Genomic DNA, 26,735 nt, shown 5'->3' with positions numbered 1-26,735 from the left:
TATTGACAAGCAAAATTGTGTATTTAGAACTTGTATTTAGAGATCAATGAGCTGCCAAGACTTTATGATGCAGTAACTGAGCCTAAATGATTCTATTTACAGGAATTTTCAGATATTAAACAGCTTTATATATGAGGAGTCAAAAGAGTAAAAGATTTTGGAGCTTGTGTGTGTTCAGTTACAAGGTTGTAAATTCTTTTTGTTCAGTAAGTGCATCAGGTACTTGCTAATGGCTGGGTGAACCAGATATAACAATTTCCCAACAAACAAGCAACCTGGCATATAACAGGTTTCAGTGTTGTTTTTCTAAGCATTTGGGGAAAGAATGCAAAAAGCTTCTAAAGAAGCTATCAGGTGGCTTTATTTTCCAAATTGTTAAAAATGAAGGAGTTTTTACTCCTTCATTTTTTTTTACTCCTTCATTTTTTTAATTTACTTTAGTATATAAGCTAGTTTGTAGTTTTCGTGCTTCAGCTTATATGCACAAAATTCCAAAGCTAGTACAAGTTAGGGAAGCATGGTGACAGCTGAGGACATAGAACTGTTCAAACATCACCACTTATCCCTGCTGGTGGAAATGAGAGAGAGAGGGAGAGAGCCATGAGAGGATGCTGCACACAAGGGAAGGGAAGCTGCAGGTTCCAAGAAAGTTCTGTTACATCTACCAGGTCATGAGCCAGGAATATATTTGCTTATAGTACCAGCAGTGAACCAAACAATCTTATTCTAAATGTCTCTCCTTCCCTTTTGATTGAGAAATTACGCAATTGTCTTCAGAAAATGGTTCAAGTCCTTTTTTAGTAGTGCCTTTTTATAAAAGGCTCATAAATCATGTGCACCACTGTACAATCATATTTAAAAATCATAGTGAAATAATCCTTTCATGGAGATGCCAGAACACAGTGAAAAGATGTTGCTCAATACCTCGAGTCCTGTGTCCAATTCGGGGCCTGCCACTTCAAGAAAGACATTGAGGTGCTGGAGCGTGGAGAAGGGGAATGAAGCTGGTGAAGTGTACAGAAAATAAGATATATGAGGATGCAGCTGGGACAGCTGGGGTGTTTGGCTTTGAGGAGTCTCAGGGGAGACCTTATTTCTCTCTACAACTCCTTGAAAGGAGGTTGTAGCCAGGTGGACGTCAACCTCTTATCCCAGGCAACCAGACAGGAGGAGAGGAAGTGGCCTCAAGCTGTGATAGGAGATGTTCAGGCTGGACATCTGGAAGAATTTCTTCACTGAAGGGGTTGTCAGCCATTGGAACTGGCTGCCCAGCGAGGTGGTGCAGTCACCATCCTGGAAGGTGCTCAAGAAACAACTGGATGTGGCCCTTAGTGCTACAGTTTATTTGACAAGGTGGTGTTCAGCCACAGGTTGGACTCCATCACCTTGGAGGTCTTTTCCAGCCTCAATGATTTTGTAATACTGTGACTCTTGCACCGAGAATGACACAGGAACAGGCAAGAGTCAGTACAGGAACAGGCAAGCTTTATCCAAGAGAACCACGTGGTTTATATAGAGGGATATGATACATTCTATTTGATTGGCTACTTAACAAAAACACCTTTCTCACACACCGTCCTTGAGAAGACCAGAAAGACGAAGTAGAAAAACACCACCTGCAGATTGTTTATACTTAACAAGTTATCACATCCTTACGACTCCCTAAAAATTCTCACAAGCCACTGTAAGAAACACTTGCCATTTCTCTCTTTCTGTCCCATGACATCCACATAATCCTATAATTTTATGAATAGATACTGTGAGACGAAGGCAGCTTCTGCTTTTTGTTTGCTAGGCACAATGTTTTGGAGAAAATAGTTATGTAAATCTTGAGTGGTTCTACCACCATACTAAAAATGGTAGCATACAGCTCTATGGCATCTGTGTGCAGTACGTTTAAATATACACACAGAAGAAAGAAAAACACCTGAACTTGGTGACTGCGGAACCCCTAGTGATGATTACTCTTAGGCAACATAACCTAATGTTGAGACAAGGTTGAATTTGCAGAGTTGTTGTTTCCAGAAAAAGAAAAAAGGGAAAAAGAGCAAATAGTATCTGTCTGTACTAAAATGTGATAAATGGGACATGTCTAGTGTCCATTTCTAACATGTCATTTTCCAAATTAAACTTCGCATCATTCCATTTCCTTGTGTTTTCTTGAGAAATTATTTTATAAAAGTATATCTGTCTTTCAAATGATCCAGTAAAAAGCATATTTCATACTTAATGGAGATGGTAACCTCCTGTAATGTGCAAAAGTACTAGACAAACAGAATGACAAAAAACAGCTCATAAATAAACCAGCTGGCAAAATAGCATCATCAAAGAGAGAAATTAGTTGAGCTGGCATTTGATGAAAGATATATCCTTTTCAGGAAAATATGTTTCTTTAGCCATTTATCTGTATCACTGGTAGATTAAGAACTAACAATTCTTGACATGAAAGAAATACAGAAGCTCTCTCACATAAACACATTGCAAATAGCCTGACAATCTCGTGTTATACAGAATACTCTTCCATTTAGTTATTTTTCACTTGTACCTCATCCCTTCATAGCTCCCAGACACCTTTACCTTGCTCCATTTATTCAGCAGCTTTTGCTTTTTATTTTATATTCTTCATTCTTGCTCTTCACTGTCACTTACAACAATTTACCACCACCAAAACAATCTGCTCCCCCATCAAAAACAACCTACAGTTGCTAGAAAATCTAGTCTACAGTCACTGTGTAAACTAAATGCAAATTCTTTTTTTATATATATTTTTTCATTGAATCATTTTTAATAAATATGAACTCTTTGTATGTGTTTGGCTTTTACTGCATTATCTGAATGTTTGATGTCATTCACCTTTGTGTGAGGTAGTTCCTCAATGTCCTATCAGTGCTGGCCACATTCCTGCACTGCCTTACTGTGCCTTACAGGATAGATCTTTTTCAAGGCACAAGTGTAGGCCAACTGGGATATCCATATTCCTGTGGCACAGTGTATTCACATTCAACTACAAACTGTTTTCTCTGTGCTTCTTTTAACACAGCCTATCCAGAAAACTTTTAACAGTAAAGTTTTATGTATTTAAATTTTAAATACAACTCAAGCAGTTATTTGGAAGTTTAATATTCATGCTATAAGTACAAAATAATGCTTTATACAAATCTGGTACTTTTCACCTGAAAAGTCAAAGATCTCTACAAACAGCAATAAATTGTAAATGGTTATGAATACTGTAAAGTACATATTATATTCATGTTATGAGGAAGGTGTTATATAAGCAAAGTACATTGTTCAGCACATGAAATTAAAATTTCATAAAGTAGATCTAAGTTACCTTTTTTTCCCTGCTGCAATAGAAATATCATTATATATATGTCTTGAAGTCACCAGTCAATTCTTTTAACATTTCAGATGCCTTACATTGTACCCTAGTGAAAATATTTTCCCATTATAATAATTTCTCACATGAAATGAATATACAACAAATGAGTATGCAGCAATTTATACAATGTCAAGTTGTCAGCCTATAGGTCGCTCCATTGTTTTGTTTGTTCTGGTTCCAGCATGTGGGGAGACAACAGCGCTGGAGACCTGACCTAGGACCAGTAGATTAGGAAACAGACAATCTGAATCCTGTCAATTCTCCCCATGACTTACAAACACCATACCAGGTATCTAACTACACATTCACAAATCATTTTAGCCATTTGTGTGGTTGTTCAAGCAATGATCACAGCTTAGCTGCTAGTGTACTCTGATTTGCTTTGCTATGTTTTGGTGCATCAGTAAGTACCTCCTTTCAAACTGCAGGACATACCAGACAGTAGCATATGACTTGGGATACCTGTTTTGTATTTATAAATTTCAATTTCTTATTACAAATCCCTACAAAGTAAAAAAAAATTTAAAAATTAAAAAAAAAAAAGCAAACAAAATTAACACAATGAACACAAACCATATTAAAATGTTGTATTTCATATTTGGAGTGTAAAATATTGTAACATTACTGCAACTTATTATCCAAAATCAAATCATTACAAACCCAAGAATATGAAAGTAATAATAATTTTAAAAATGGACCTAGAATAGTACTTGATACCCCCCTCAACAATAATAACATGCAACCCTTTCAAATAAAGAAAGCCTATTGTTTCCATGACACAAGGCAAAGCAGAGCTAGCTGAGGTGCTGCAAAGCCTCCCAGTTGTTAGGCCAAGCTTCTCACTAAGCGAGACCTGGGACTCCTCAAGGCTATTCCTTCCTGTGCTTCTGGCTTATGCAAACCACTGAAGTCAAGGCAGTGCCTTAGCACAGCACTAATTTAGACAGTATTGATTTTCAGAGGTTCCAGTGATGGGCAGTAGCAAATAATAAGAATAAAAGGATCATCAGTTTGCTCTTGTACAACTCATACTACTCAGTTTTATTTCCAACTTGACACAGTTTAGAGAAGGAGAGATTACAAAATATTTATAATTCTACAGATGTCTAACTATTAAAAAACCTATATACATCAAAAAATATTTACAAAGCTTTTACCTTTTACTATATTCTTCAATGTTTGCCTTTCTAAGGGTGTGCCATTTCTGGTTCTATTTGTGAGCCAATGGAAATTCATATTTTTCTTGCATTGCTAGGAATTTAGAAAAGAATAGGTAAAATAAAGTATTAGTCTAATATTTTATACTCATTAAAGTATACTTCTTGCCTAATCTGTTCTCTGTTTTAGATTGATCAGGATTCTGCTGCAGCATGCAGATATTGGCTACTTCTGACTTCCATCACATTCACAAAACAAATTGTGAAAACAGTGGCTGTGTGTTGACTGCACTTTCCTGTGACCACGCTGCAAGTTCTGCACTTGTCCCTCTATTTCCTTGCAGGCAATGAAAGAGTAGAGGTAGTAGAGGTTCAGTTATTCAACGATCAGCTGAAACTGGAGTGGTCCATGAGGAGACCTGTGGTGAAATTATTAATCTGTAAGTATCACTATTATTTCCAATAGGGATACCAGTCTATTTTTCTGTCAGTTTTACCTCTATTATCTTCAGATGTCTGGATTCTAATGAAAGAGAAATTGACAACCAAGCTAGGTAGCATATCCATTTTGCTGTCATTGTTTATGCCAAGACAATCCATGAACTTTTTTACAAGAAAACTAAACAGGTGTTTCATAAGACTAGAACTGAAATGCAACAAATTCCTTCAATCCCCTTTAAAAAAATGATTTTAAAGATAGCTGTGAGATCCATATGTAGAAAAAGTTGTCTGAAAATGACACAATTAGCACTCCTACTGATGTAATGTGCATTGGTGAAATACTTAAGTTCTCTGCAAACAGCACCATGTTTCTTTTTGGTGCCAAACAAAGTTGCTCCAACAGCCTGTTCATCTATTACCTTCCCTGGATAAGGTCCTACTTCTCCCTGCGTGATGGTGCAGTAGATCAGACTTAAGAATTGATCCAGGCTGAAAGAAACTTAATGGCTCTGCCCACCAAAGTTAAAAAAAAAAAAAAAAAACAACAAAAAACAATGGACATTTTGAGATAAAAGATGACTCAGGCATTCTGACAGCAGCAAAGAGTCTGGATTTCAAATTTATGTTCTTCCATATTTTATGAAAATCATAAATTCTGACTTGTGTGGCCTTCTTATGGATTGCTTTTGGTCTCAGCATTTGAAATTAAATGGGTTCACATCAGGCATTGTTCCCAATTTAAGGAGAACTGTTTTTAGTCAAAGTGAGCACTTTTGTGGCACAGGTTGGTTTGGCCTCAGGTAACAAACACGGTACCCCAGCCCTGCTGCAGTAAGAACACCACACAAGGCTCTTTTCATTCCTTTCCTCTTCCAGCCCCCCAGCTTCAGAGAGCTGCATCAAGAGCCAAATCTGGTTAGTCATCTTTGTATCACCAAAGTCTAGGGCACTCTGGCTCTTACACCTCTGATACATTTTATTACAAGAAAAGTGGTATAAATAGTAGTAAATTCTTAGTTAAACATTTCAAAGCATTTATGGCTTACTTGAAAACTAATAAAAAATAACTTTGTCCAAATCCAGACCATAAGAGTTCATGGAAATTCTGTTTGTTTACAGGTAAATCACTCCAGTGGTTTCTATTATTTAACACTCTCATTTGAAATTTCTTCCTGTTTGTACTAAGACTTCTACTTTCAAAAATATTTTTGAGGTGCTGCTAACATCCTAAGAGCCATTTCTGGCTTTTTGAGTATACAAGGCAAAACTGCAATTTCTTCCAAAGGTTTCAGCAGAGTAATTCTCAGTAGTTCAACACTTGCCTGTTCATTTGATTGTGTTACTAGTCTAACAAATATTTTTAATTGACAAGAGAAAACGTATCTTTTAACGAATGAGCATAACAATACTGTACGTAATTGGTGAGATCTTAAAGCAGAATTAATTACGGGAAGAGAAACTCCTATCTAAAAACCCAGAACAGACACATAATATATATACAAAAACAAAGGGAGGGAAACAGAACTCAAAACAGGAAGAGGGTGTTCGATACTTCAACAAAGCAAATGTAGGATGAAAACTGAAAACTTGCACAAGCAATAGTGATAATTGAAGATTCTGTATTTTTTCCACTAGATTGCAATTTAGATAGCTGTGTTAAATAAGTCCTGTGAAGCAAACTAAAGAACTAAATGCTTAAAGACAAAAGCTTTGCAAACAAATATGAGTCATCTCTTATGAAGTCAGAGATAAGAGTTATTTGTTTTTTTAAAAAACACAGGAAATCAATACGCAGGTTCTCTCTATGCCGTGAATAAGACTGAGTGTCTGACCTGTGTAGACCTATCACCAATCCTGACACACACATCCTCCAATTCTTCAATCACAATGAGTTATGTGACATTAACTTAGGTTTTTCATGTTTATTTAGCACACTGAGTAGATTCTCACAAAAAAAAAAGAACAAACCTAAACCACAAAAATGGGTAAATACATTATGCAACTTCAGAATATATGTGTAGTTAAGTATACACATACAATTTAAAATTTACTGCAATATAATCCCATGTAACACTACTTTGTAAAATACTGATCAGTAATAAGACATACGCTATTCAAACACCCATAGTAACAAAGTTTATGGCTTACGCATTTATTGCATTTTAACATTATTAACCCTGAGCCGACGGGCCCTGCGCTTCCGGCAAAGGACGTGCTCACACCTACAGCACGAACCCAACATGACTCAGGATATTTGCACGTAATCCCGTGGAAGCGAGCGGGGAAACAAGCACGTCCCTCCCGCTTGTTGCCTCTTGGCAATTTCTGATTTACTTAGTCAAATAAATGTAAAATACTATGTCATACCATGAATGACTGATACAAGGAACGTGCTTTTACTAAGCAGAATTACAAAACAACCTGCGGGCAGCACCTCGGCGGGGCGGCCTCTAGGCAGGTTTCTGTGTCCCTCAGGGCTCCGGCACCGCCCAGGGGACAACCACGGGTTGTGCCGCGTCCCTTCCCTAGGTCAATGCGCGGACAAGCAGGGCTGGACCCTGCGGGGGAGTCCAGCCAACCGCCCTTATCGGCGGGGCCCGGCCGGCGCAGCGAGCGGCCGGCACCGCCCCGCTATCGCCCGCCCGGAGCGCGGCGCAGGTAGCGCGGCGAGCGCGCGGCTGCCCCGGCTGTTACCGGCCGCCCCCGCCCCCGGCAGCGCGGGGCCGCCCCGCCCGCACCGCGGCGCGTCCCGCCCCGGCCAATGGGCGGCGCCGGCGGGGGCCCCGCGGCGGCGGTTGGTCAGCACCGCGGCCGTTGCACCCCGCGGCCGCCCGGCACCGCCGCCCGCGCGCGGCTCCGCCTCCTGCCGCGGCTGCTGGCGCTGGGAGGCCCCACAGACGCCATTTCCTCGGCGCCCCCGCGGCGGCGCGGCTGCATCAGCGCTGACGTGAGGACGACGTGCGGCTCCGCCCGGCCCGGTCCCCCCCACCCCCTGTGACGGGGGCAGCACGTACAGGGCGGCGGGTGAGTGCGGGAGGGGGCGGGGACACGTGTGCGCGCAGCCCGACCCCCCGCGGGCCGGGAGCGGGGCAGCGCGGAGGGCAGCGGGCGGCGCGGCGGACAGGGCAGGGACGGGCAGGGCAGGGCAGGCGGGGGGCGCTGTGCCGCGCTTGGCTCAGCCCCGTCGCGGGAGCGCGCGGGAGGCGGTGGGGGCGCGTCCCCGTCGGCAGCCGGGAGCGCGCTGCGCTCAGGGTCGGCCGCGCAGAGCCCGCACGGCGCTGTGGGGCGGCCCCGAGGCGGCTGCGCATCCCTGGAATTCCGGAAGGGCTGCGCGGAGCGCCGGCTCCGCAGCCGCCCGGGACCCACGGCGCTCGCCGGGCTCCGGCAGGCGATGGCTCCAGCGCTTCCTCGGGCCACCGGCTCGACTAGCCCGGCGTTGCGGCTCGGAGCGGTGGCAGCGCCTGCCCGCTGCGGGCAGAGCGCCCCGGACGGCCCGTCCTGGGGTCTCCGTAAGGCTGCCTCGGCCGAGGGGAGCAGGTGTGCCCGGTGGCGTTTGCCCCTCAGTCCGTTACTCCCGGTTATAACCTTGCCCACAGGGCTTTCGGAGCTAGGTCAGAACAAGTGGGGACGGATCACAGTGGGCTTCGTGAGTCCGAAGTCTTGCTTGAAACTTTTGTCTGCATCCCCCACTGGTGTGATAGCATCATTTTTGGTGCTGAGCGCAGCCGCGTGTTAGGTGATTCCACGGGGACTGTTGCTTGATCCTCTGGCCTACCCAGCGGCTGATTGGGTCCCTCTGGAGGGGGTCGTGTGTCCGCTCACGGCCTGCTCTGCGCTGCACTGTCAGCATGGTTGGGGTGGCAGGTGCCGAGTGGCCAGGTAGCATTGCCTGTGCTCAGAGTAATGGCACGTTGGGGTTTTAAGATTTTGGGGTCTCGGGTTTAGCTGAGGTGTTCGAGGAAGAAAATAGGGAAATAAGAGTGTAGGAGGCGCAAGACCCTTAGTGGTGAAGCTTCTGGCTTTCTGAAAACTGAAAGTTTGCTCTTCAAAGTTGGGTCTGTTTACTGTTGCATATTTTAATTGACTGACTGCTGTGATCACCTTATCAGCTGGTGTCCTTCATGCCAGCAGGGTGGTAAAACAGTTATTACAGAGCTGATACAAAACACAGTGTCTGAAACAAGTGTATTCTGAGAGTTTCCACACTCACTGTGGGGTCATCAATAAATGCAAAACAGGTGTTTGTAAATTCACATTCTTAATTTCTGGTAACTCTCCTGTGAATAAAGACTTCAAATTGATTTGGAGCAAGGGCTGAAACATATTTTTTAGCCCCTTGCGATTGATTTCCTTTATATCAAACTACATTTGTAAGCAGTCCCTCATGTAAAAAAGATGGTTGAAATAAAAAAGTTGTTTTTAAAAATGTCTCTGGGTATTTATTTAGACAGTCCAATACTTCCAGTTATGCAAAATACTGTAGCAGTCTGCTTTTGCAGGATAGTTTCTATTGACCAGTAGACATTAAATATTATGTTGATATGCAGTGATGTAAAACAAATGGGAGTACTGGGAGGAGTGAAAGGATTTATTGTGCTCTTTGTTGCAAAAGAAAGTGTCTTGTTAGGGATGCTTTCCTTCATCTCTTACCTATGGGAAAAAATAAAAGAATTCACACAATTAGCTGTAAATTGCTTTGAATTTTCTAGGAAAAATTTTTCTGTTTCCCTCTAGCTGATTCCGTCTGTCAGATTTCTCCTGTCAGGGGTGGTTCATCTGATCTCAGTTGAAGAAGCTTTTGATGGGCACTGTATGCATCATCTTAATCAGTGTTTATCTGCTACTGATCACTGACTGCTGTTTATCAGTCTCAGTGACTACAGTAAACATGTGCTTATATTTACTGAAATGTTGCAGGTTTGGTAAGAGATAAACTTCCTGCCAGATTTTGAAGATCTCTTTGCAATGTTATAGGAAGAAGCAGGTATCTTTGCTTCATTAAGGAAAACCATTTTTGTCCCATTTTTATGTGTGTGCAGAGGTGTAACTTGTTTATTAATTTAAAAACCCAGACTAGTATTTAAAATTATTGTTCAGCCTTTGTAAGTAACTAACATAAAAAATATAAGAAAAAGATGTATTAATAATGAGTATAAGACTAAAACTTGTATATAATTAGTCATACAATGAAGAAAAACATCTTGTAATTTTAAACAGGACCCAAGACCACTCACTTTAAACTATTTGCTTAGTATTCTTTTAAAAATAGAAGGAAGGTTATGTAAACTTTTAAGTGTGATGTGTACTGCTACTGATAGACATTTATAAAGGATTTTAAGGACCTGGCGGAAAATTCTGTTTTTCTTTCTTGGAAACTTAATAGCAATGAATATGTTAGAGTTTGCTGGCAATGCAGACTGATTGAGTGTGATATGTGTGGGAACTTTTTTCTGAATTGGATTAGTGACGGTTTCATGCCACAGTCTGTATTGCTGGTGTTTTAGAAAAGCATAGTTAAAGTATTGCTCCGTATTTTTTCTTTGTATGTATTAAAAACATTAAAAAGTTTGACGTATTTATGTTGACGTGATATGTAGTACAGGAAAAAAAAACCCTGTTCAATTCAGTTATGAAAGTGCTCTGAAGACAGTGACAACCTCGTCTAAAATTCAGGAGTTCCTTGGCGTGCCTGGTCTGGAGCTGTGTACAAGCCCACGTGAACTGGCAGAGCTCAGTGTGACTGTGCCACCACTGACCCTGTGGGCTCAAATGACTGCAGCTGACCTGTTCCTGCCAGCTCAGTGATCCCATGGTTGTGTCTGTCAGTCCTAATCTTGTAACATGTCTGAATTGTGATACTAATGTGCTAGTTTGTCTTAAGTCATCGTTTTACTGAAGTTTTATGTCAAGATAGCTCATGTATCTTTTAAAATTACTCATATACTTCATTATTTTTGTTTTGTTTTGTTTTTTTTTTTAGGCTGTGATTGGATCTTTATATTTGGATGTTGTTTTAAGTCAAGTCACTATTTGGTCACAGAGGTTGTCAAAAAGAAGCAGGTTTGAGCTTATCTAGGAAAAGTATTTTACTGTGGTTCAGAGTAGTGATTGCATTTTATGGCAGCCAAATTTTCAGACTTTACTCCACCCTACTAAATATTTCAATTAAGCAATCATTTGTATTGAGAGTCAGAATATACACTATTGTAGGTGGAAATTCTATATAAATTCTGGAGTTTTACAAGTATATCATAAATCTTATTTATGTTTGTCACTACACTGTCATGTATTGTCCTTGCTGTTGTTTTTCTAATTAAAGATAAATAATCAAAAAATACACCCCTTTCTCTGAACTGCATTTTGCAAAATATGAGGAATAACTTTGTTAGATTTTTTGCTGCACTGATGCTCTTTTGTAGCTTTTTGCTAACGTAGTGCAGCACTGCAAATGAAAGGTCTTGGGACAAAAATCCTGACAAAGTAGTAAAAGTAAATACATTTTTATACTGTTCTGCAATCAGTGAGAAATTAAGCTAAAAATAAGGAACTAAATTTTTTCCAAGATGAAAAATGACACTTTCTGGGTAAAATTTCTATGAAATGCATTCAGTGGGAATAAAAGTACTTGGGTTTTTTGTTGTTTGTTTTTGGTTTTTTGTGTTTTTTTTCAACAATAGGTTTTCTGTGACAGATGGCTCTGGATACAAAAATACTTCAGGGCCTTCATAAAGTGAATTAATTCTGTCTATATTCCCATTTTTAGGAAGAGATTACAGTGACTATGTTGCCAGTACCTAGGCATTATTTATTTATTATTATTTATTCTTCCTTGGGGTGTGAGCTATTCTCAAGCTTATTCTTACATGAACCACATAAATCTTTCATATTTGAGACTTTATGGCTGACCCTAGTTTACAAAGGAAGAACTTTTTTTCCCTACTTTATTATTGTTATTATATTATATATATATAAAACCAGAATATTTTAATTAGGTAACATCTTCTTATAGAAAATTATGGTGAAAAGCTTGGTGAAAACATCTTCCCCAGAGCTGTTAAGCTTTGGTGAATTTCAGTAGATATTTGGTTAGATTGTATCTAAACAAAAAGGTAATTTGTGGTAACTAGCAAGAGAAAAATGTAGGAAGATTTTAGTTGTAAAATAGCTCCCTATGGTTCTAATCTGAATTAATTGATACTGGCATAGGTTATGTAATTTCTCTGAGCAGAAATACTCATGTAAACCCATAAAATGTTAAATTGCTTTGCAGCTTCACTACCATTGGCTATAGTACTGTTAAGTCTGGTCAGTAGAGCACCATTTGAGGCATATGAGCTAGAAATATGCTTCTCTGCATCATTTGATTGGGTATCTTTTCATACTTTCATGCCTTTATTTTGGGCAAAATTTTGATTTTTAAAAAACTAATAAAAATTATTCTCTTGAAAGATTGTGGAATGTTCTGTAAACTAGTGCCACAAAAGGAGTTTGGTTTACATTTAATTTCATTTAATGTAACAGGGACTGAATTCCAGAGCCTCAGAGTCAGGTGGGTAGCTGTCCTTGCCTGCCTCTTGCATCTCTCAGTCTAAGTCCTGAGAAGAAACCAAAGTAACTATCAGAAATAATTGAACTTTGGCCTCAGTCAGGCTTGTCATCCCCTAGTTATGGAAACTGAACCTGGGGAAACGAGATTTGCTGCCTCTTCAATCTCTCAACTAATATCATGTCTTCCTTTTGAGACTGTCAGTGGTTGTGTAAGTAGGGTGTAGGTGGGAGTGTGCCTGCAGGGCGCCCTGCCTGCCTCTGCCTGACCCTATCCTGTCTCTTCTCTGTTTGTAAACTGACCTGTTGCCATGGCAATGTTTGACATCACCTGTTCAATGTTGCACCTTCAGTGCAGGGTTTGGTAGGAGAGAAAGGGAGCCGAAGAGATCCAAGCTCTTGTTTTAAAACTCACACCTTCCGTTATGACTAAGTGTGCCAAGAAATATCGAAAAGGAGCTGTCAGGTAATTGCATTTTTATATAGCAGATATGTAGCAGATTTGGAAGTTTTCTCTACAAAGTTTAAACTCTTAGTTTAAATTGAGGGTCAGCAAGTTCTTAGTTTTCAATGAAATCTATCCTACTTTTAAATCTGTAAAATGAGAAGAATTGTTGTGGCTCCTGAGCCATGAGCAGTTTATAGACAATTTAAGTGGAGATGCCAGCAGGGAGGGAGTCAGCATCTTGGAAGGTTCAAGAAGGCTGTAACAGCCCATGAGGCTGAAGGGGCCTTCTGTGGGCAGCACTGCCAGCACTTCATGGGACCCTGGGACTCTGCTTGTCCCTTCCTGAGAACCATCTCCAGAACTGCCTCTCCCTGCAGCTCTCCAAAATACTTGTTTTAGAGCTCCTGGCTATATGAGTGAATATTTTAACACAGGGTAATGAAGAAAGGACTTCATTTTGACAGAAACATACTTATGTTCTGTCTGCTCCAAATATAAAATAGTTTGGAATTATTCTCCCTAGCTGCCTGATATACCTCCCTGTACTGAGTTATTTAAATGTGTATATACTTACTTTTAGACTGATGACCATGGAAATGGTTGAACAGGATGACAATGCAGTGGATTCTCTGACAGAGAGAAGTGCTGGTCACCTTCAGAATCAGCCAGGCCAGAATCAGATTTCCTCAGGATCTGAGGTAAGTTGAAGTGTGGAAAGATGAGAAGAATCAATGAAGTGATATTCAGAGCTGCTATGATTTTTAAACAATCAATTTTTATGGTATTCTCATGTTTTATAAGTCTTGGTATTAAATAGGAAAAATATAGCAAAGGTATACTGGAAAATACGCCTTTAGTAGTTAACAAAGGACTAATATAACATCAGGTCTGTTAAAAGGTAGCATTTTTAGGAGCCGTTTCAGACAAGAGTGATCAGTAGACCAAGGGATTGTTTCCTTTCACTTTCACAAGGTGATTGTTATAGAGATGGGATACAGTCTTAAGGAATTGATGTTGCTACAAGATCAAACGTATCTAAACCATTTGTGTATCTTGAAGATGTGTTGTATAACAAAAATGGAAACATGAATAAAAATAGCCATGGTTCTCTCCTAGTTCCAGTTTTTGTACAGAGTGTATTTAATCTAATTACAAGTACATTTTTAATGTGTGCTTGTTTTGTTTCATCCCTGTGTATCCAATGACAGTGTCTGGACTTCTAAAAGCATACATTACATGTTTTCTATGGATTATTGTTTGGTTGTTAATGGATAGAAGATTATATAGTAACAATTCTCAGACATTAAAAATATGTACTGTAATATTCAGCACTTGAGAGAAATAGTGTTCCTGACAGTACTGAGATTTATAGCTTCAGAAAAGTGTCTGGACCACTTAAAAGGATTTTCAAAAGCCCTTTGTTAAATAAAAGAACTGATTTTAAAAAAAGTCTTACCGATTTTTTTCATCATTGGAAGATTGAAGTTATTTGCTAAGATTTGATGCCATGTATTCGTTATGTTAGATACTTGATCTACATTATAGATACATTTTTAAAACTGAAAGCAGCTGCTCTTTTTTGTCAGATCTTCAGACACAAGTAGACCGTAAAATATTTATCAACCTTTTTTTGTTGGTTTTGGTGCATGCAGCATTGGGAATATTGCTTGTTCAGTTTTTTTTCTTTAAGAATTTTATTTGGTTTGCTTTGTTGATGTCATCCCCTCATTTCTTCTTTAGTAGTTCTGTTCAAATTTTCATAGGATGATTGATGTGTAAAATCTCTTGGCTTGGGAAATAGCCTCTGGAGAAGACATCTGTGAATTCTGTCACTTAGGATTTTTAGTGTTGATCCAGAGACAAAGGTGTCCCTGATGCTGTAGGGGAGTTTTTGCACTCTTATATTGTGCAATGTATCACACTTTCTATGTTTGTCTGCATTTAATGCTTGAGTACTGTGTGTGAAGGTTCAGCTCTATCGGGTATGGGTCTCATACCTTCCAGTTAAAATGAGTAACTCTGAAGTATTGATGAATCTCCTTCAGTTGACACTGAACCAAAACTTGTACCTCAGTTGGGTGCAACAGTCTGGAGTGGAGTCCCTGGTTTTGGTCAGACAGCTCAGAGAGCTCTCCTGGAGCTGGCAGAGCTGCTTGGCGCAACTGGCTGGAGCTGCTGTCCCTCTACTGGGCTCCCAGACAAGCGGGGCTGGAGCTGCTGTCCTTCTGCTGGGCTCCCAGACAATTGGGGTTGGTGCTGCTGTCCTTCTGCTGGGCTCCCAGACAATTGGGGTTGGTGCTGCTGTCCTTCTGCTGGGCTCCCAGAGAATTGGGGTTGGTGCTCCTGTCCTTCTGCTGGGCTCCCAGATAAGCGGGGTTGGTGCTGCTGTCCCTCTCAGGCTCCCAGACAATTGGGGTTGGTGCTGCTGTCCCTCTGCTGGGCTCCCATACAAGCAGGGTTGGTGCTGCTGTCCCTCTTGGGCTCCCAGACAATCGGGGTTGGTGCTGCTGTCCCTCTCGGGCTCCCATTCAAGCGGGGTTGGTGCTGCTGTCCCTCTCTGACGGCTCCGGGCCTGTGCCCATCTCCTCAGCTGCTGGCTCCTGGGGCTTGCAGCCCTCACATGCCCTCAGTGCCTTCAGGCTGCTGTGCCCCAGCATTTGTTGTGGTGAAGCTGCCCAGACAGAGCACTTCCTGCTGACAGGCCTTTTGAGACACTCCTTTGGCTTAAGATGAGTAGGCCTGTGTTCCTACCTGGCTGGCTTGGAAGGTGAGGTGCTTTGTCATGGAGAGCTGGGCCTGGGTGTTGAGGGGTCAGAGCCCGCTGGAGGCCCCTGTATGGGACATTTGACCAGTTTTGTGGTGGTCCAGATGGGAAGTTTGTGTGTTTCTGAGGAATTCATGGCTGTACCTGTGTCTTTTGACTAATTACAGAGGAGCACAGACCTCTTCTCCCTCTTTGGCCTGTGGAGGAGTGCATTTTAAGAGATGTCATCTACTACAAGTGACTAAAGCATCTTGTGCCAACTTCCAGTTGTCTCTCCTACTATTTTTTTTTGAAAATATGCAGAAATAGTAGAAAATAATGACTTGATTCTTACTGAGAGTGAAAATGCCTGGACTCTGAAACTGAGGGCTCCTTTTCAAATATCTCTAAGGGAGGGGGGAGATGGCAGCTTTGTGTTTTTTCTAACAAAGTATTTGTTCAACCTTGGTTTTGGTCAGTCAGAAGTAAAACATTTTAATACACTGTCTTTCAATTTGTGGTTTTCTGTGTATTATCAAAGAATTGTAGAAGGGTCAAGCTTGGGAGGAACCTTTTAAGATTATCTAGTCTGACCTGTCTGTGCAAGCAGTGTCAGCCAGAACTGTGTCTGCCTGGGATGTAAATGTCTCCAAGGATGGAGTCTCTAGAACCTCTCTGGGCATCTGTCCCAGCAGGCGACTGCCCTTCCAGTAAAACAGGTGGAGTTTTTGTGTCCAGATGGAATGTAATGGTTTTTAATGTGCTTGATATTTAATTGAATTATGGCTTTGGCAGGGAGGGACTAGTAAAGTGCTGAGGGATACAGCTACATAGGAGGTAGACACCTTTTGTTTTTCCTCTTCTTGGGGGGCAGCTGACTTATTTTCCCCTACTCTATAGGCTTTTTAAAGAAATATCTCCCATTTAGTTTTAAAAGGATGGACCAGGTACTTCAGAAGATGATAATCTTTAGAGGACAGAGATTGTTTTGTGCTGAAGCATTTTTAATGTCTCCCCTGTTGGGAAAGAGAGGAGACATTAACAATGTGTGGGCTGGAGCACTATGGTGTGATGGGATGACCTCCAATGCTATGAAGGACCTATTATACATTATTTGTACAGGAAAAAATAGTGTTTGCATTTTTTTTTTTAGTTTGTGTCATAGATACTGCTTTATTCTCCTGCAATTTTTTGCTGCTGAAAGTAAAGTTACTTTTTCTACTAAAGCAAAAATGAGTAAATTTGAAACTAGCAAAGATGAGATGCACTTTTTATCCATTAAATGGTTGTTTTTAAAATAAAATGTTGTACTGTAGAATCAGTTTATAGTTGCATTTCTTGCATCTGTCACTTTTAGCCAGTTGATTAATTGACATGGTAATATTTTTCTGATCCAGCTACCAGAATAAATAGGTAAGAAAATAAAATTATTGGTGGTTGTCGTTATAAGCTGTTGAAGATGTGCCAAACACCTGTACAAAAGCTTGATGTCTTTGAGGGAAGAGCAGAGGTGTGAGATGGAAAATTTCTCAACCTGTTTTGAGATGAGCTCCATGGGTGTCTCACATGCCCAGATCATCTGTTGCTATATATAGATCTGTACTTACAAGGAAGTAAACTTGTATTGGAATATTCTGATAGTGTTGATGGTAGTCAAACTTATATCTTGGAAGATTTAAATCTGCAATGGTATTCCAAGAGAAAGTAGATGTTCCTTTTGCAGGATTTGTAGAAGCCATTCTGTGTTGCTGTGTGCTCAGCTACAATAAATATAACTATAACAATGTAAGATCAATGTCCTTTAGCCCTTCTTAGATTTGATAAAAACACTTTCATTTGTGTTTTCTTTTTTTCTTTAATCCTACGTCTTGATGAGTTCCTCTTTGATTCACTTTTTGTTAACCTTGTCATGTTGTCTATCAGTAGAGCTGTCTGCTGACCTTGTCTGAGATACCATCTGTTGACCTCTTGGTGCTGGCCCTGAATTAGACATGTGTCAGGATTTACAATGTGAGAACTGCTGTCAGTGAGCATAGGGAGTTTTTCAGGGAGATTTTCAGAGCCTGGAGTGAGTAGCTATTGCAAGCTGGGACCGTTCAAGTTTAGCACTTTGGGGGTTGTCCTTGTGGGCTCTTGATATCAAACAGTGTTAAATTTTACTCCCTAGAGATTGAGACCTATGGGAGTTTGCTAGGCTGTTGTAAGGAAGACTCTAAAACCAGCCTGCCAAATGCAAAGCTGGTCATTTAGCAAAGTTAATGTTAGAGGATTATAAACATGCAGCTATTTCACCATATCTGACATTCACAGGATACCCAGGATAACTGTTCAGATGGACCATGTATCTTGAAGTTAGATAAATGATGGGCAGCCTCTTTCTCTGCAAGAGTGTGTGCCTCAGTGGAAAGGTAGTACCTGGTCATTCTTGCTGGCTACTTTTCTCTCCCCACGTAGAAGAGGGAGCACTTACATTTCCAAGTACCTGAAATATGGGACCATACTGCTATTATGGGTTGCATGGTTAATATTCATTGAAGCTATTGGATGTGAGTATTGCATGCCTAGGAGCCTAGAACCCATAGAATATGTTAATCTTCCCCTCAGCCTCTGTGTCCCTGACTTGCCTCTGTGGATTGTTTTCAGTTGCTGTGCCAGACAGTCGTTGAAATAATGATGTTAAAGGTAGCATTGCTCATCACTGATGTCAGAAAGAGATTTCTTTGCCAAGTCTGTTTCAGTCAGGATTTACGCATGATAGCATGAAAATGTTCTAGTATGTCAGTTTACACAGGAATATTCAGCTTGAAAACTGTAAAGGGAAATCTGAATCAAAATTCTATTAATAATTTCCAATATCTATAAAAGAGATTCAGAATATGAACCTTGAAAATTTTATAATGCTACCATCTCCTCTTCCCTCAGCACTTAAACCCCTTCATTTAATCTCTTATCTGAATTAATGGAAGCAAAACAATTTCTCCATTAAATTTTAGTCCAAAAGAGTATTAGCTGAATGAAGTTGTCTTTTTTTATTTTTTTTCCCCTGTGGGGTTATACTGAATAAGGAGCTTTAAAATGAATGTGGTTTCTTAATCTCAAGTACAGATTATTTCTTATTATGTGTGATGGACCCATTGTGTACCAAAAAGAAATGTTTAAACTGTTCACCTTTTACTGTTTTATGGCTGTACTCAGAAAGTTCTTTCTGACCCACTGAGTATTGTATCAAATGGCAATTCTCACAAAGAGAACAGTAAATGGAAAGGTTTGGTGAAATTGCCTTTATAATGTTTTGAAAAGTTAGCATGCTTTGTAAACGTTTAGACCGCTCTGTGATCGCTGCTTGAAGCTTGGGTTTAGGATGTAAGCTTTGCCACAAAATAGATCATAGTCTTCAGACTTGAGCATTTTCTTGAGACTTTCTGGAGCTTAATCTCAAATATCTATTTCTGATAAATTTCTCGTAATATTAATATTTGTTGAATAGGCTGGGAAAACGGTTTGTATGTCCTATTTCCTGTTACTAGTTCATGCCATTTAAGGAATGATTTAAGGAACTCATTTCAGGGTTAAAAAATGCCCTTAATTGTTCTGTTTTCTCAAAAGTGGTTCAGTTTCCTACAACATTGAACAATTGCATAGTGAATGTTGACAAGATCCTGTCTTTGTCTCCTAGAAACATTATTTCTTCAAGGTAATTTGAACCAACATCAGGACTTTTTGATAACAGTGTATCTCAATAGTTATTAAAATTTTTTTCTTCCTTCAAGAAGGGGTTTGTTTTGTAGACAAGCAATATCTTATGGATCAGGAATGAAAACTGCTTTTATATTTGGAATAAAAAAACCCTCAGTAAATATGTAAAAAGTACAAAAGTTTCTTTAACTGTTTTTTTTTTTTTTCAGCATTCTTCATGTTTTTCTTCTTACTCTCATCTCATTTTATGTTTACTGCTCATACCGGATACCTTTGGAGCTGCTAACAAAGCTAGGAAGGGAATAATAACAGAATTTTATATTTGAGTCTGATTTTATTATTGAATGCGCAGAATATAGAAATAAGACTTTTCAGTGCAGTTTAATTGAAAAACACAGCATTTCTTTTTATGATATGGTTTATGTTTGTCATTGTCTTCCTTTTCCAAGTGTAGAGATGTTTCATCACATAAATTGAGATCAATCATAGTGTTTTCCCTTTACATCACTGCTTGTTTCTGTTAATAGATTTAACAGTAACAGCACAACTAGTGAACTATTTCTTAGCCCATAAGTGTTAAGCTGTTTTTCAGCCCATTAGTCCTCAGCACTGAGGGTTGAGAGTCACAGGCTGGGGAAAGCTGTTCTATGGCTGTGCTAGGCTTAGAGAAGATTCAGCTGTTCTTTATTTTTGTTGCTGTTTGAAGCACTGATACACTCCAGCTCTCTTTTTCTTGATACATAAAATTATATAAATATAACAGGAGTCTGTTAAACTAAATGAGTTTAAAAATCCTTGTATGGCTTTATTTAACAGGGTGATTTTTCACTATCTGAGGAATTCTTATGTCTCTTGAGACATCCATTCAAAAAGCATAACTTCTTACCTAATAAGCAAAGCAAAGCTAAAGCAGTTCTAAATTTTTTTCTTCCTAAGAACATTCTGCCCTTTATGTTGTTGCAGTGACATTCTACTCCACTGAATATGCATGTGTTTTGTTACATTTCTGGAAATTCTTCCTAACCTTCATGCTGGCAACAGCAGATCTGGTGTGCGATGGCTGAGGGTTGGGGTTTTTTTGTATTGAAAGGAAAATACGAAGTCTCTGGAGACAAAAAAACCAAATAATTGCAGTTTGTTAGGGTATAGTTTTAAGCTTTCCTGACCATTTGGAAAGATACATGCCTTTGGTAGTTTTACTAGTAAAATAATTTATTTTTGTGTGTGATAATTGTATACACCTGAGCTTTTTTAGATGTGGCAACAAAATCAGTCTGTTTTAGCTATCACTGCTAAAAGCATTTGCTGAAGTCTTAAGGCATCTTACTTAAACATGATGATTGTAATTTTTGCAGGTTTCTGTAGCTGCTTCCAGTGCTGGAAGAGGATCTCCAGCTGTAACTCTAGTGCAGTTGCCTTCTGGTCAAACTGTTCATGTCCAGGGTGTCATTCAAGCCACACAGCCCTCAGTCATTCAGTCACCACACATGCAAGCTGTTCAGGTTAGCTTTTTTATTGTTACATTTTCATGAATATTTGGTACCTCATAATTCTTTTCCCAGCCCATCTTCAGTTTCTCTTCATTCCAACCAGTGCTGAAAGATTTACTCAGCTGGCACAGGAAACAGCAGGGGAAAAGGTGGCAAACATCCAACCAGGAGCAGCTCTACAAGCATTGTGTAGCAATTCCTTAATGCTTCCTGTTTATCTTATAAGAAATTGTCTTGGAACTTGGGTCTGAACTTACGCAATAGCAAATTTGTGTCATAACATGGCCTTACTTCAGTGTATCCTGCAGTTTTAAATTTTTGTTAAATTCTATGAACATAGTGTTTTTAATGAGGCTGTGAACTCATAAATATTGAAGTATCTCCTATTTTATTATTGGAAAGGGTCTGGGCCTAGTAGAAGTAAGCATATTGTACCAAGTGGTTCCTTGTTTGGAGCCCACATCAGACCCTGTTAGAGCATCTTGTATTGCTTTTTGTGGATGTGGATACCAAAAATACAGGCAGCCTCAAAACACACATTTATGTGGCAAATGTTCATGTGTTTAAAGTTGCTGGAACTAGAAAACAGGGATTGGTGCAAAACATGTAAGACTTTTCAGAGTTTTTAAAAAGTAGGAAAGGCAAGAGAGAATGAATTTGCAGTGTTTTGAAAATTTCTTGGCCTCCCATTGGTGGTTTTTTTTGTAGCTGGGAAGGCTTCTGCTCTAGTTTTATTAAAATCTGTTTGAGAAATGTCAGCTGAATTGCTTTTTGCAGATACAATTGCTGTTTCTGGTAAGAAAGCTGATACACCTCTCCCTGTTAGGAGGAAAGGGTTTTGCCTGTGGCTATTGCAATGTGTTAAGGAAAAGCCATGTGTCGTCAGTCTTGAGAAGCCATCTTTAATGTTAGAGGCTTCTTAATAAATTTCCAGTATTATAATCAAAAAGACATGTATAAGTAGGATTTATATTTGAGAAAAATAATAAAACCGTGGTCGGATAATGAATATTTTATTGCTGAGCAGTAGGTGTAAATGATGGGACCTCAAGGTTTTGAAATCCTAGATCATCATGGAAAGAGGTGTGGTAGGTGCCAATACTTGATCAAACTTGAAGTCAGAACAGAGTATTCAAAGTAAATACTTTTTTTCATAGGAATTCTTTCTAACTGTCATTTTCCTGAGTTACCTTTATTCAATAAGAACATCAGTAATTCCCAGTTTCTGTTCCTTTCGTCAGTGTAGTCAGGACATACATGCAAAGATAGAGGACTTTTCAAAGCTCAGAAGGAGAAATTTCTCAGGAATCTCTTGCCAGCTGCTGCTGTGTCATCTTAGGCGAGTGGAAGTCAACTATTTGATGTATTGAGTCAACTCTGGCTGTCCACCCTTACCCAAAGGAGTAAAAACAGGAAAGTTTTGTCCCAATTAATATTGACTAGTTAGTTCTAGGATTTTGCTTTGGTTTCATCTGGATAAGAAAGGCCTTGAAGATGCTGTGGAAGAATCCAATACAGAGGGTGTTCAGTCCTTCTGTAATCCTTTACAGTAGACTATCCTGCCACCTGGAATTTCCTCCAGATCATTTGGCTTTAACTTGCTACCTTGTCTCTGCCAGACAGTGAGGAACTTGGGAAATTATATCAGTTTAAAAGAGAAATAAAGAAGTATGCTGAAGGTTGGTGTTGAAGCTTGCATGACCTCTCCCTCAAACACCTGCGTTTTTCAACTGGAAAGTGCTCAGAAGTTTTTCTCATAATGCTGTTGTTTTTTTAGATGAAAAAATACTTTTATAGCGTTCCTTATTGTTCTGTTAAATGTTGTTTTGTTTGTAGGAGGATTTAAATTGTTATTTGACTTATTGCTTGCTCCCCCCCTGTAGTATATCAGGTCTTGGAAAGACTTAGCATGAATTTGAAGTTAAATTTGTTCAAATGCAGGTGAAGCTGAAATAGGTAAAGTTGAAATCTGAGTGATGTCCGGGAAAATGCTACAATGGTTTGTTTGTTAACAGTATGGACATGATTGTTTGCCATTAGAATGATCTGAAGTGTTCATTTCTCTCTTTGTCATGATGAAAATTAAAGCTTTTGAAATTTTAATGGACATTTTTCTTGTAGAAAATGTCCTCTTCCACATTGTGGTGGTTTGACACTGCCCCAATTCCAGGCCCCCATTAAAGTTGTTCACTCACCCTCCCCTGCTACAGCTGGGCAGAGGAGAGAAAATTTAACAAAAGGTTTCATGAATTGAGATAAGGACCAGGAGAGAACACTCTGTTGGCAAAACAGACTCAACTTAAAGATATAAAGTGAAGTTATAACTAACAAAATCAGAGCAGGATAATGAGAAGTAAAATAAGCCCTTGAAGCGACCTTTTTTCCTCCAGCCCCTCCCTCCTTCCCACTGACAGTGCAGGGAGACAAAGTGTGGGGGTTTTGGTCAGTTGTCACCCAAGGTTTTCCTCTGCTCCATAGGGAGAGAAGTTGTTCCTCATCAGTGACACTGTGGGGTCCCTCCCATGGGAGACAGTTCTCCATTCATTTCTCCAGCATGGCTCCAATCTCTTGAGCAGCAGTCCTCCAAAAACTGCTGCAATGTGAGTCTCTCCCACAGGCAAACCAGGCTCCCAGAACTGATGTTTTGGGAGAGCATGGGTTGCTCTTCCACAGGGTGCAGTCATTCAATTACAGGCTGTTCTAACTTGGGAGCAAGACCTGTCTCTCCATGGGTTTCCTGCTGGACCACAGCCTCCTCAAGGCATCCACCTGCTCTGGCGTGGGCGCCTCCCCCATGGGCTGCAGGGCGATCTCTGCATCCCCCATGGATCCCCATGGTATGTGGGTGCACAGCTGCTTCACTGTGGTCTTGCCACGGCCTGCAGAGGAATCCCAGCTCCAGCGTCTAGAGCATCTCCTCCTCCACTGACCTTGGTGTCTCCATGTTGTTTCCCTCACATGTTCTCACCTCCTCCTCTTTTCTGGCTAGAATTGAAACTGTGCCCCCAACCTTTGTTTTGATTTATTCCTAAATATGTTAACACGAAGTGTTACCACCATCCCTAATTTGCCTGGGCTTGGCCACTGGTCATCCATCTGTAGAGCCATCAGGGATTGGTTCTACTGGATATCATGGAAGCTTCTAGCAGCTTCTCACAGAAGCCACCTCTGCATCCCCTCTGCTACCAAAAACTATGCTGTGCAAAACCAATACACACATTAAAATGCTTAAATCATCTTGTAATTATCCTTACCTTCTTCCTAAAGTATGTCTGCTCCCAACTTCTTCAGCCATCTTCGCAAACTAGGGGGCCTGTTGGTAGCTCTTAGGGTAATGTGACAATTTAAAGATAGTTGAGGTCTTGTTTTTGAACTATTTGTCCTAGGACAAATAGATAATTTATTAATCCCAAGGCCCCAGCAGAATGAAAATTTTGAATTAGGATGCCCAGGCTCTTTCTTGGCTGTGCAATACAATTTTACTTCTGAAGGATTATGCCAGAGGCTTGAAGATCGATCCTTGAGGAGATTGCTGAAGGCACATTGGGAGGGAAATGTCTTTCAGGATCTCACTCTGCTGCTCAGCCTTGGTCTCTCCTGCAAAGGGAAGAATACAAATTTCTTGAAGCACCTGGATCTCTGCAGCCAGCTCTGATGTCTGGTTTGGAGCTATGCATCTGTACACATGCAGAAGTAACTCTTACTGCCTGAGTGGCAGACATAGAGTTCTAATGATATTTGTTGCATGTTACCCAGCCAAATGAGGCTACATTAAATATTTTTACACAGAAGTGTAATGTAATAAAATTAACAAGTGAAGAGATAATTTTGTTCTGCAGTAACCCGCAGTTCCTTCAAGGCAGAGTTCTAAAGGTTTGAGTTGAGCTTACCCAGGCCTATAAATTTTCAGAACCTTCCAGACAGTCATTTTCTATTGAGGTCAGACAGATTTTGTTTCTAGTACTAAACACTGAAGACTGGCAGATGCATTAATTCCAGAGCTCTTTCTTGTATTCCCTGGTCTTCCACTGCAGCTCATTCAAACACTTGAAGTCTTCTAGTCTCTTACATCATGTTTGTTCAGTGTTAGTTTAACAAAGTGCTTAATCTGAAACTGCAGTCTGGTCTGTCTTCATGTGAAAAGATTTTCACACTATTTCAATTTGGAAATCTCAGCACAGCAGTAGTTCTGAGTAGTTAAAACAATGCAAGAAAATAAAGCCTTTTCCTTGTTCAAGAATGACTTTCAGTTCTGTGTAGTAAGATAGGTGCTGGTCAAGAGTGTGATTCAGCCCTAGGCCTTAATATTGTCTGGACTAATTTTAAGAAAAGGATATATGAAAATACTAAAGGTCTGAGAAAATGAGATACTGTGGATTTCTCAGGCACTTCCAAAACTTGTCCAACATTGCTAAACAGTGCCTTTGCATTTATGAATGTGTTAGTAAGTCTAATAAATATGTATATTTAAATAAAGTAACCTGGATTTTATTGACTTTTTCCTTTTTCAAATTGGAAGTTGTTATCTGAATGACTTTGTCTGGGTAACTTCAGAATTTGCAATTTTTATTGGAAAAAGTAGTCCAAAATCACGTGATTAGTGATAAATAAGTCAACAAACTTCCCATGTAAACATGGAAGGAATTAAAAAAAAATTACTCTGCTGCTATTTTTTTTAATGAAGTTATGAATTTCAGGAACTTTGCTGTTGCAGGTAGCATCGATTGCAGATGAAGCTGCACAATCAGAAGTAATAATTGATTCTCAAAAACGTAGGGAAATACTTTCCAGAAGGCCTTCATACCGGTAAGGACTTTTAATTTTGGTTTTGCTGGTTTTAAAGGCAGCTTATGTATTGCAGCAAAACTGTCTGATAAAAGTCAGTGCTTTGATTTTCTTATGGATATGGATATGGATCTTCAAGTACATAAAATTACTTACATTCTCTTTTTAGAAAAATTTTGAATGAGCTCTCGTCAGATGCACCTGCAGTAGCGAAGATTGAAGAAGAAGAGAAGTCAGAGGATGAAGGAACGCCTTCTGGTATTTCTGCAGTGGCCATGCCAACCAGCCTGTATCATACTAACACAGGGCAATACCGTATGTGTGCAATGTACTATGTGATGATGCAGATCGTGCATAGCATAGCTTTGTTTCTAGGAGTTACCAAATGCAGTAGGGATGTTTGATTTTGATGAAGAGCAATGAGAGATTCTGTATTTTTAAGTAATTATTATTAATTTTTTTCTAACATTGGGATTATAGACTTTTAATCTTGTAGTATTTGTTGGCTGCTAAATTTAATCGTTCTAGAGCTTCTATGCATTAAAATGTAGAGGTGAGGCTCAGCTGAAATGAAAAATGTTGCCACCTTTATGTGAATGTTTAATGATACAAATCATTGCACTTTCAAATTCTTGTGATTTGCCAGGTATTAGTGCTATTCATTATATGAAAAGGCAAGTAGAGTTTTTTGAAATGGAAGGTTGGAGTATGAAATTACTTGTTAAGTTCCAATTTTCTTTCTTAAAAGAACTATGTCTTTTTTCACCAGTTTTTAAGTATCTACACTTTCACCACAGAAATAACCTAAATCATGGTTTTCAACATTTGATATGTCATCCAAATGCAAGTTAAAAGTTACGTTCACAGTTCTGTTCTATAGATTTGCTTTTGGATATTTTTATTCCTGTATTTATAGTAGAAGTGTTGCGTAACTTGCACTCTGTGGCTTCTTTGGACATAATCAGATAATCAGTTATCAATTTGGATAACTTCATAATAACAACTCTTTTTAAAATTATGTATTTTATAAAGCTACAATCCTACAGTTTGT

The 26,735-nt window shown here is 39.7% G+C and overlaps 1 protein-coding gene across 8 annotated transcripts in view; it reads left to right on the top strand.

Moving 5' to 3' along the window:
• Positions 1 to 7,848: 7,848 nt before the first annotated feature.
• Positions 7,849 to 26,735, top strand: part of CREM (cAMP responsive element modulator) — a 36,553-nt gene continuing 17,666 nt past the window's right edge. Inside the window, exons 1-6 of one of the 8 annotated variants that reach the window (XM_059840184.1) lie at positions 7,860 to 8,001; positions 12,876 to 12,988; positions 13,551 to 13,668; positions 20,765 to 20,911; positions 25,614 to 25,705; positions 25,854 to 25,999. In XM_059840184.1, coding sequence (XP_059696167.1) covers positions 12,948 to 12,988; positions 13,551 to 13,668; positions 20,765 to 20,911; positions 25,614 to 25,705; positions 25,854 to 25,999 — 544 coding nt within the window. In that variant the 5' untranslated portion in view covers positions 7,860 to 8,001; positions 12,876 to 12,947. Of the gene's footprint in view, positions 8,002 to 12,875; positions 12,989 to 13,550; positions 13,669 to 20,764; positions 20,912 to 25,613; positions 25,706 to 25,853; positions 26,000 to 26,735 lie in introns of those variants that run through there. The other 7 variants (XM_059840159.1, XM_059840175.1, XM_059840168.1 and 4 more) reach the window with 7 other exon arrangements.

The sequence above is a fragment of the Haemorhous mexicanus genome, chromosome 1 (assembly GCF_027477595.1).
Source record: "Haemorhous mexicanus isolate bHaeMex1 chromosome 1, bHaeMex1.pri, whole genome shotgun sequence".
Classification (NCBI taxonomy): Eukaryota; Metazoa; Chordata; class Aves; order Passeriformes; family Fringillidae; genus Haemorhous; species Haemorhous mexicanus.
This window is presented reverse-complemented; position numbering and strand designations above follow the sequence as displayed.